Consider the following 11,218-nt stretch of genomic DNA (forward strand, 5'->3'; position numbering starts at 1 on the left):
GGTATTGGTTCGGAGTGTGTGTCTATGTGTAATTGATCGTTGATATGGGATACCTGCAGCTTGCTTCCCCCCATTCGTGGCTTTAATTAAAAATATGTTCATTGAATTATATGAGATGATTAAAAATGATTAAATATTCGTTCGAACTTTGAACTTACCAGTGAATTATAGTGAGGCTGAGTTGTGTTCATGTTAACTGGTATTGACGGGACGTAATGATGAGGACCCATACTCATCTTCCCACCAGCTGAGCCATTGGCTAAAAGACTATGAGCTGCTGGAGAGGCGATTGGTTTGCTTTGTACTGGAGTTTCTAAAACAAAATTGTATTAGAAGATAATGTTCAGTTTTGTAATCATCAATTACATACAATTACACTTTGACACTCGTAATACCACTTCATTGAATTAATTAATCAATATTTGTACCTGATCTTACTCCAGGTTCGGTGATTACTTCGACGTATGAAATAGGAAATATTCCTTTTCTATTACCAATACGACCTTCGTACCAATTTTCGTCAACTCTTCTTGTCAATACAACAAGTTCTCCTAAATGAAAAAAATAATTAAAATGTTGTGGTTATTTTAAAAGGATAAACAACAATATCGGATAATAGATTTTCTCTTGTACAGTAGAGAGAGAAATATAATCGATTTTATGAGTTTACCCTTGGCCAATGATAATTCCAGATTGGTTTGAGCCACGAAATTGAACTTTGCACGAGCCTGTCCTTCGTACGGTTTCTTCGGTGTTGTTCTCATACCATCGTAAGGTAAAATCTGTTGTTAGGATTAACAAACGTTTCGTTTTGTTTTTTTTTCAATCTTTTTATCGATCAGTGTTACATAATTATACATTGTCACGAAATTACAATACCTCGACGTAATTGAAGGGAAATAGACCGACCATAGCATTGTGTTCACCCTCGTACCAATTTTTATCCACCTGACGTCTGACAAAGATTATATCGTTACGACGAAACGATAATTCGCGAGATGATTGTCCAACAAAATTGTAAAGTGCCCTTGCTAATAATCGTGGCTCAGGTGTTTGTTCTTGCGATCTGCTTCTGTGACTAAGATCGTCCACAAAATCGTCGTAACGATTCAATGGAATCGGTGATTTTTGTGACGGTCTACAATAACGTAATTACGATTGATTTATATATGGTTTCGTATATATAATTCAAGTATATATATAACATGTGTATGCTGTTAACTCTTTAGGGCATGGTGGGATTAAAAGTGTCCCACCTTTTTAATACACCCTTGGATCCAAAGGTTAATTATAAAATAAGTTGAATGAACTTTTTGTAAACTTACATGAAATTGTCAGTGTGTCTTCTAGAATCGATATCGTGTAATTCCTGAAGATATTTTCTACGTCTTTCCTCTTGATAAACACGTCGCATGTTTTCCGCGCTACGTCTAGCGAGTTCCTCCTCGCTCAATTGCTCTTTGGCTTCTGTACGTACTGGTGAACGATAATGAATCGTCACCTCACCCTCCACATAACGTCTTGGTGATTCTATTGTCATAAGATTTGTCAATGAAAATCTAAAGGTTTTACAGTTTTCTTTTTTAACAAATTTTATACTCTCAGTTTATTTCTTTGGTTACTAAAGTAAATGACTTTGTAGTATATGTATGATTGCAAATGGTACTTTGATTTTACACGAACGAGAGACTAATTGAAAGAATTTTGAAGAAAAAATGTACAAAATTGAATTGAAAAAAAAAAAAAAACAAGATAAGAACAGAATGACCTACTTAAAGGTCGTAACTCGTTAAAGCAGTTAACTCGGAAACATATGGCTTCGTTATGTCGTGAGAAAGGCGTGAAACTCAATAAGGCAAATACCTCAAATGAATATTTAAACGTCTGTCAACACATTCTAAGTATTATATATTAGACGATGACAAGATAATCATTTTCAAAAGTATCTTTATAATACCAATCAATAATTTATTTCTATGAATTCAAACATTCGTATTGTAATATCATCTATCATAAAGAAAAAAAAAACAAAAAAAAAGAAAAATAATAACCTAAATTTTAATTAGAAAATAATTGATCGAATTACTTTTTAAATTCGATTCAACGACGAGTGGTCGTAAAAATATTTTCATCGAAGATTCAAATAATTAAACGATGATCTATAAACAATTCATTGGTATTTACGTATTAACACCAATGCAGCAAAAATTCCGCTAATGCGCCAATAAAGAGCAATCTTGTTGTTTGCACACAGCAACTGTCAGGGTATCGTCAGGTTGCGTCAGGGTTTTGTCAGGGTTACGTCAGGGTTATGGCGACAGCATCAAGTTAAAGAAAATAGACACTGTTTTGAATCTATGTTAAATTCTATATCGGTTCATTTTCCATCGAAATCCGATTGACTACTTTTTCTAAATAAAATGAATTTTCAATTTTCAAAGTGTTTTGATTTTAAATCAAGTTTTTTATTCTATGATTTGTCGCAACAATTGAAGGTGTAAATTAGCGCATTAGTGGAATTTTGCTGAGATGGCGTTAATACCTAAATATCAATTAATTAAATAAGATTTTTTTAATCGTTATTTTTTTATCGATATGAAACCAACGCGAACGACAAGTTCGATGACACGAAAGAAACAAGAAAAAACAAATATGTCCGAAATGATGAGTTGTTACGAGTATTATGAAACTATAGTACGTTCGTTTAGATGCGCGGAGATGATGCGACTGATAAAACTAACGTCACTGATGGCCAATTTTGCCGGGGAATTTTGTTCGCGCAAGCGCATTCGATTATATACATAATATATTTGTTAGAGGGTTAACAACACTCACTCTTTCTCTTCGACATGGAAAGAAAACTTGTGTGAACGTTCCTAAGTAATCATATACACACACATATATATAAGGTATTATCTAATATAAGTTTTACAAAAGTTTCCGAACGATCTTGGAAAGTACTTGGCTGGGGGAGGGGTTCTCCCATCTTTACGTTTTCCCATGCATAAAAGATTTCAAACCGATGGTTTTAACATGAATCAAAAACTTTCATACGCGAAATAAGTTTTTTTTTTATTTAAACCCAAAAAAAAAAACAAATGTATTCTCTGAAAGAAACTTTTGTTTGATAAATTATCGTAGGGAGGAAGAAAAAAAGAAAAAGGTAGAGTTTATAACGGGATTAAACTGACACGCATTGATACATCAGATACAAGATAGTTAAATAGATAAATAGATAGTTCTACTCATTGTTCGTGCAAGTGTATGTGCGTGTGTGTTTTACTGACTGTACGGAATCGGGCCGTAGACCGAGGGAAGCGTGTTTCCGGTTCCTGAGTGAGGTCCACCGATTGGTCTGACTGAATCTGTTAAAGGAGGTGAACTCTTCGTTGTGGTTTCGCAGTTAGGAGCTGAAGCTTTCTGATCGGTGACCCGTGAAGAAGATCGGGATAGATCGTTCGTAAAACAGTTTCCATTAGAACGTAGATCGATCATCGAATTCTTGTAATTGTTCACAAGCTGGGGCGATTGCAAATCGTTCCAATAAGCAGAAGTACAAGATGAAGAAGAAAGATCGTTCATGGATTTGTTAATTGTATTTAAAGTCAACTTATTTTCGATTGATTTAGAATGAGTTGAATCTTGTTCATTTTTATCAAAATTATTCGTGGATTGTTTCGTATCTTCAACAACGGTTGTTAATTGACATTCTATTGGTCGATCGTAATCTCGTAACAAAGCTACGTCAACTGTATAATTTTGAAAATACTTTCTATCAGAATTTTCCATCATTTCGTATCGCTCATTAATATTTCGTAGATCCAACGGTGCTGGTGGAATTCTTCTTTTGATTCACTTTTATAGAATTTATTTTCATCAGGTAAACTCAATTGTACGCAAGAAGCATAATACTTTTTATTATCATCGTTTATAATGGTTCTCGTAGTATCAGAAAAATTGATGGAATTGTTCAAATCCATTTTAGTACCGTTAACCGAGATTCGTGCAATGTTTGATAATAATCTGTCATCTCGATTGGAAAGATTTGGCATTGATTGACAAAAATCTTCGTAATTCCAATCGAGTTTGTAACCCGTTGACCAACGCATTCTTTCATCCTTCGATGAATTTTGGTTTCGTGACCAATTGCCAATTACTTTGCGATTTTCTATTTCCGATTCGAATAGATTTAATAGTTTCAAACCGTCGCTTTCCATTTCTACTTCGTTTGTTGAATTTGCAATTTTATCATTGCGTCTTACGGAATGTCGAGGATATTTTTCAAAATTATTCGAATTATTTTTTCTTTCATATTCGAAAGAAGACGATTCAACGGTGTTATCACGTATTCGTGAAAACTGTGGGATTTTGGATTCCTCCAAAAGTTCCGGGCTGTTTGATTTAGTCCGAGATTTTCTATCGTTCATACTGCTTACCGAGGATTGATTACTTTGGCTGGTTAAAGTTTCAGTACTACCAAATTTACCAGGTTGTCTTAAAACTTCCGTATTAAGATTCTTGTTAAAACTTTCAACCGAATCCAAAGTACTACGTCGAATAATGCTCTTATCTTCTACGTTATGAAGGGAATTATCCGTATTAGTTATTCCAAAAAATTGTCTTCTGAGATATCTGTTGTGTTGAAAAATTTCATGAAGTCTTTCTCTGCTATCGGAATAATATTCCTCATTGTTGTCATGAGAAATATTATAAATACGATGATCATTGTAAGATCGCAAATTAACTTTAGATTTTGTTAAATCATCAATGTTATACGAAACGTTGTTCATCGATTCATTGGAATTCATTAAATTTGGCAACAACCCATAATCATCTTTATTGTAATCACCGTAAAAATATATCCTCTCAAATTCACTTTTTGGTTTCCAATTGCATTCGACGTATGGCAAATGTGATTGTGAATGAACGAATTCCTCATTTGCGTTCAGATTGGTCCTTTGTTCATCGGCCAACGTATTCAATGAAATCAACTTTGCCTTTTGTATTTCAGGCATGGAACGCCTGTGGCAGGTTCGTTTCTCATATTGTCTGGTTCTCATCAAAAACATAGGATTTCGCGAATAAGAAATCCTTTCGAGATTATTTATGTCACTGGCCAAACTGGTCCATTGTGGACTACGTTCGAGATCCTCTACACGTGGCAACATTACGTTTAACATTGTTTTTTTTTTTTTTTTTATTGTTTCTTCAAAAATTCATACTCGATTCTTCAATGATAATTTTGATTCCTCTTAATGGTGTCTATGATTTTTTTTTCTTGGAAGCTTCTGACGATGAAAATTATATCGAATTTATTCTACGTTTTAATTAATTACAAGATAAACAATCGATATCTTTGATAAAAAAAAAAAAGAAAATTAAAAAAGAAAGAAAGATTATTTATCGTAATTTCTACCGATGAATTCTTATCTCTGTTAGGTTCTTTTTTTTTTGTTTTTGTTTTAAATAATCTCATATGGTTGAAATAAACAGACCGAAGAAACGAACAAAGCAAAATTATCGGACGAGATAGATCGAGCTCGTTTTCTCATCACTGACCTTATGCCATCATCTTTTCTTTTACATACATACTTTCAAACTAAGTGAAATTAAGTTAATAATTTACTAAATTTATTAATAAAATACAAGAAATCATTTATGGGGAAAAGAAATATTTACGGTTCTCGAGTTTTTAAAAAGATTGCTTATCTATCTATCTATCTATCTATTCGGAAGTTGAATTTCGTATTAGATTTAAATCTTGATTTTCGTTTCTTTCTTCTTCAGTGATTCTTCGAGATAATTGCACGAAGACGAATTTAAAAAAAAAACAAAAGATAATTATCTATTCCTCAGAGATACTTTTAAATACGTGGGTGAATTTAATTCTTAGAAAAAAAAAAAAATAAAACGATTAATTTATCTGACATAATCGTTTATCTTGAGACCAACCAAAGACTACAATTGTGAATTGACCAAGAAATGAAATCATACATGGTTACTTCTACGAAATAATGTTTAATATTTCAAACTTTTATATTCCCATATAATAATAAATAAGAAATTGATTTAACGTTGCAATTCGTATTACATCGTACTTGTTAGAAAAAGTATTGTGAAATTGTAACACTAAACACGAGTTGAGTATTACGTTTTGAAAGTGAATCGATTATAATGATAATAAAAATAATAATAATAATAATAATGTTAACTCATGGCAAGGATAAGTTTCACTTTTGCAAAACTTCGACACCAGAATTATACCTGCCGGAAATAAGTTTCACCAGTCTCCACCTTTTAACCATAATTAATTAATTAATTAATTAATTACATTATAATGTCGTTAAATGAACAACGAGAATTTTATGATCTAAATTAAGATAAATGTATAGATAAATATTGAGAAAATATTCAAATGAAGAAAGTCAATTATCTATACAATTATAATTACAAAAAAAAATTTGTTAATTTTTAATGAATGAAAATATAAAAAAAAAAAAATAATAAAAAATTGATGCTTGATATATATATATAGTCCTCGATGTTTAACAAAACGAAACGCATAAAATAGTGCAATATGAAATTTCTGTGTAAGACTTTCGCGCTTTCACACCGATCGTTGTTTCCCGTGGAAATCTGTAATTTACAAGAAGAACAAGCCGAAAACAACAATGACGTTCGTTGTTGTCTGAATCAGAAGGAAAGAAGAGACGAGTTCGCAGGCCTCCTTCCTTCCATCTATCGAGAAAGATCTCTGACGATGAAACCACCAAACGAGATGCACTATTCTCTTTGTTTATATTTCCTCGCGAGAAAGTTGCCTACTTGCACTTTAATAATTCTCTTCTCCCTTTTTTTTTTTTTTTTTTTTTTTTTTTTTAATCAAACATAAATAATGATCAATTATTTTATAATTGTTTCTGTAGTAGGTATTATATCTGATATATTTTATTTCAAAAAAATTGACGATTATTATTTATTTTCATCGTCAAACAAATCAACAAATTATTTTCACGCTTGAAATTAACATTAAACAAAATAAATGGAATCTTTGAGAATATTATTTAAGAAATTGAAGGAATATTTTTTCAATGTGATATTACGAATACATTTTCATAAAAATAAAATCAATTACGAAATGTATATTATATAAAAGAAAAAAAAAGAAGAAAAAAAAAACAACAAGAATTATAATGATTATTATTTCTTATATAGGAAAAGCATTCGACCGGAAATGTAACACGTACAGGTATAACCGTATTTGCGAATATGTGTGCCAGTTGTCTTCTAAACACGTAATGCATTCGCAAGAGAACGCGTGAATGTAGTATGCGATTATCAATTGGCCGTAAGTCGTACTCAAACGATTATCTTGCACTTAAATTCTAACTGCGCATGTCGCATAAGTATTGTTCATCATTTTTTACAGTTTCGTAAAAACGTCATTTATTAGAATTTCTACGAGCTCGATCTATATTTTGTCTAATTTTATTATAATAAATTATGAATTTTTCACTCAACGTGCATTTGTGCAGTACTCAACGCACACTTGAATATATATATATACGTGTGTGCGTTTGCACTTGAAATAATTGACAAAAAAAAATAAAAAATAAGATAAGAAAGATAAAATACAAATTTGAAGTATAGAAATAAATAATCTTTCAGTACATTATTTTAAATAAAATATATTGTTAAATTAAATTTATTATATTGCATTGCAATAAATTTTTTTTATTATTCGTACACTTATGCACCATTTAACACTTAGATTGAATTTGAAACACAACACTGGAATATTTGAATAATATACAGTTATAAACTTACTTAAATAATTAATAACAAAAATTTATTTCAATATTTATTAAAATGTTATTATTTCGGAATGAAACACATATTCGAAATATTCAACTCCGACACAAGATTGTGTTACGTGTAAGACGCGCGCGGTACGTCTGATCCTTTTGCCGGTCCGACGATCGTGTTTTCACACCCCCTCTTCTCCCCAACCCACCCACCCACCCACTCACAACGTTCAAGTTTAAGCGTTATTCACACGACCGTTAAATATTAATCGCTTTTGGAAAAGATTCTACTAACTAAATCGTTTAAACCTAATAATCAAACTAACGATGAAATTAACTCAACTTTAGAAAAAAAAAAAAAGAAAAGAAAAAATCAAACGATAAGGTTGAAATTATTATATGTTAAACAATAGTATGAGCTAGTATTAATTTCAATCTTTGGCAAATAAACAGATACGCGTATCGCTAATTTATATATCTATGAAGTATTTTTGATGATGATGATAATTATTATGACGATGATAATATAAACGTCGTACTATCTTTAGCTACACAACCAAATGATATAATCTATTTTAAATAATATTAATTTTTAATTAAATGAATATTGAATTTAGATAATCAAATATATCGTCAAAATTATTTTCAACTACCAGAATAAAATATAGCATTACAAAACCCTGAAATACAGAATATTATACGTTTGTTCATTCATTCCCAGTTATTTCTGTTAAATCACACAGCTACTATTTTCGTATTATCAAGGTTGAATATTTTCTTTTTATTTTTTTACAACCGACTTAAGCTCGCGTACTGTTATAGACCTGTAGACAACTAAATTGCACCATAAACTCAATGGTGTTTAATAATTGTACAAGATTAGATAATACAATTACATTGAACACGTACCAAGTGTTCCTATCTTTTCTAAGATTTTTCTTTTTGCATTTTTTTCTTTCGAGAAAGATATCTTTTTTCAAACCAATTCTCTGTATAATTTAATGAAGTATTGAAAATTAGGACAAATAAAATTTGATTTAATCATTTGACACATTCGACAATTTGTTTCAACGTATACTTGATCGTATTCAATGATACTTTCTTTTCCTTATCGCTCGTTACAGTCAAGGTCAACTTCAACTCGACTCGTAATAAAGTGGTATTTGGTTGTACTAATTACATAACGGGAACATAATAAGAAGGCTCTTAACATTATTAAACCATAAGACGAAGTATTGCGACGAGACTTGTATTGTCACGTACTACCGATGTCAATGATGTATACCGTATAACTTAATCAAACGATGTACCGTTCTTTTTGACATACTGCCATGAAATACAACCTGGTATAATCCCAAACTACACACCAAGTAATTTTATTCTAATTCCATTCATTATAAATGGTACGATTTTATTTTGTTATCTCATCCTATATACAATTTAAATAACATCATTATCTTAGATTACTTTCTAATCTTTGATAAAAAAATTTGCTTGTGTTTTTCCCCCTCCTTTCCTCCCCCTCTCTATATTCTTTGACCATTTTTAATTCACCAACGTAATTTGGCAGATACGAATCGCAATTTATTTATTTTATTTATTATTATTATTATTTTCAACGATGACTAGAAGAAAACGTAACAAGAACGCAAAACCTCTGTTACGCATTATCTATTTAAATCCTTAATAAAGTAGCATATGTTTCTTCTAGATTTTCTACAATCTAATAACGTTGTGTTGTATTTAATATGAAATTTCTACTGTAGACTACCATTGTACACCATTGGGTTTTAATGAAACGACGTTCAATTACGTTTCTAACATAAATGAAATTAAACAGAAAATACGAAAAAGGCAAAGTAGGATTCTCTGAAATTGTTATCGTTTATACAACGACTACTATTATGGTCTATTTCGTAAGGTTTTATTTAACTTTTAATAGCTCTGATTAGGGTCTCATTTTCGTTTGCTATTTAATTGGAATAATTAATACGGAAAATGTTTCCAATTGAATCGATGTAAAAAAAACAACCAATTTCACTTTTTATCAAAATCTTGTTCTCTTTCTTTGTATTTTTTTTTCTCAACATTGTTAACCATAACTAAGCGTACTATTTGCGGTTAGAAATTTAACTAGAGAAATTTATTAGCAGATATTCTATAACAAACGTTCCTATTACGAAGTCGAAAGAGCGAGAGTTATTTTTAGGAAAGTTTCGTGTTAATTACACGAACACAACCAAACCTAGAACAATTCGATTTTTGTTTGGTTTTTTTTTTCCCCCAAGGATGCAATATATCGCATGCTTTGAAAAACTTTTCTTGCTAAATCATGCTTGATAATTCATTCATCATTAAACAATGATCATTAAACGATTAAATAATAAATAATTATTGTTATTATTACAAATTCGTTTAGCCAATTATTCATTTGTATCAGACCAAAAACATGCATATTTAATAAAGTACGATGATGAATTTTGGATGTTTCTATAGTTTAATTAATTGCCAAGGGTTTATTTCAAATAATAATAATAATAATAATAAAAATAAAAAAACAACATAAATTAGCGTATTGTGGCATTACCTTGACGATCGTCTCTGCAATGCTGTGACTTTGGTGGCGGTGGAGGTGCGTTCGAGTATTCTATTGGTTCAGCAGACACAAAAATAAAAAAAAATAATGAAAATAATAATTAGCTTTAATAACGCTAGCAACGAAACAACTGCTGAGACACCGGAAAATATGATAATGATTATTATAATATTCACACAGCACGAGCTTTTATTATTTTTTTTTTGATCGATATTGGCGGTTCTGTATCACCCCAATGAATTGATTGAAAATATTTGACAAATTTTAATGAAAATAATTTAATTCGCGAATTTACACACGCGCCAATAATTATTTTCATACTAACTACTAATTTAAACAAAAAAACTAAATGAAAAATAACATTTGTATTTGTTTTGAAGTATCAAAATGAAGCAGCAGACCTTCGAAACTGACGGTAGGTCGAGCAGTGTAGGTTGGCAACGATGGTAACCAAAACTTGGCTTCACGTTTAACGATCGGTGATGGTGGTGGTGGTGGTGGTTGATATCTAAATCTCGGTCTATGTTTGCTAGGATCAAATTCTTGATTTGCAAAAATATCCTTGTGTTTTAAAATCGATGCGGATGGTCGTGTTATCTTCTTAGTTAAATTTTCACGTTGTTGTTCCTCCAATTTTCTTTTCTCACATGAGATCATATCTTTCGAATCATTCGATTCTTTGGACGAATGAACAACAATGACTTCATCTTTATTACGTGAATTTCGATTTTCAAGGCTGGGTGGTGATGACAACGAACGCATATTATCTCTTCTACTTGGATACCTGAATTCAAGCGAATAGCGATGGAACTCTTTT

General features: G+C 31.0%; 2 protein-coding genes across 8 annotated transcripts in view; both read right to left on the minus strand.

Moving 5' to 3' along the window:
• CAP (Cbl-associated protein) overlaps positions 1-11,218 on the minus strand; it is a 74,604-nt gene that overhangs the window by 631 nt on the left and 62,755 nt on the right. Inside the window, 8 exon segments of the mRNA XM_089172998.1 lie at positions 1-80; positions 159-313; positions 429-551; positions 671-782; positions 880-1,138; positions 1,326-1,530; positions 10,393-10,452; positions 10,803-11,185. Coding sequence (XP_089029124.1) covers positions 1-80; positions 159-313; positions 429-551; positions 671-782; positions 880-1,138; positions 1,326-1,530; positions 10,393-10,452; positions 10,803-11,185 — 1,377 coding nt within the window.
• LOC149032429 (uncharacterized) lies at positions 3,654-7,986 on the minus strand. Of its 7 annotated transcripts, none has more exons than XM_089172996.1 (2): positions 7,828-7,986; positions 3,654-5,288 (listed from the first exon to the last, which is right to left on the minus strand). In XM_089172996.1, the coding sequence occupies exon 2, from the start codon at positions 5,178-5,180 to the stop codon at positions 3,789-3,791; it is 1,392 nt and encodes a 463-aa protein (XP_089029122.1). In that variant the 5' UTR covers positions 5,181-5,288; positions 7,828-7,986; the 3' UTR covers positions 3,654-3,788. The 7 variants fall into 7 exon arrangements, with proteins under 7 accessions (XP_089029122.1, XP_089029120.1, XP_089029119.1 ...); XM_089172994.1 differs by having other exon boundaries at positions 3,654-5,317; positions 7,828-7,985; XM_089172993.1 differs by having other exon boundaries at positions 3,654-5,354; positions 7,828-7,985.

The sequence above is a fragment of the Polistes dominula genome, unplaced genomic scaffold (genome assembly GCF_049000335.1).
Source record: "Polistes dominula isolate Pdom_NZ unplaced genomic scaffold, Pdom_raw_medaka contig_22, whole genome shotgun sequence".
NCBI classification, from domain to species: domain Eukaryota; kingdom Metazoa; phylum Arthropoda; class Insecta; order Hymenoptera; family Vespidae; genus Polistes; species Polistes dominula.

What these genes read in the sequence shown, in the direction of transcription:
- LOC149032429 (XM_089172996.1), bottom strand. Translation starts at nt 5,180, where the DNA reads ATGTTAAACGTAATGTTGCCACGTGTAGAGGATCTCGAACGTAGTCCA.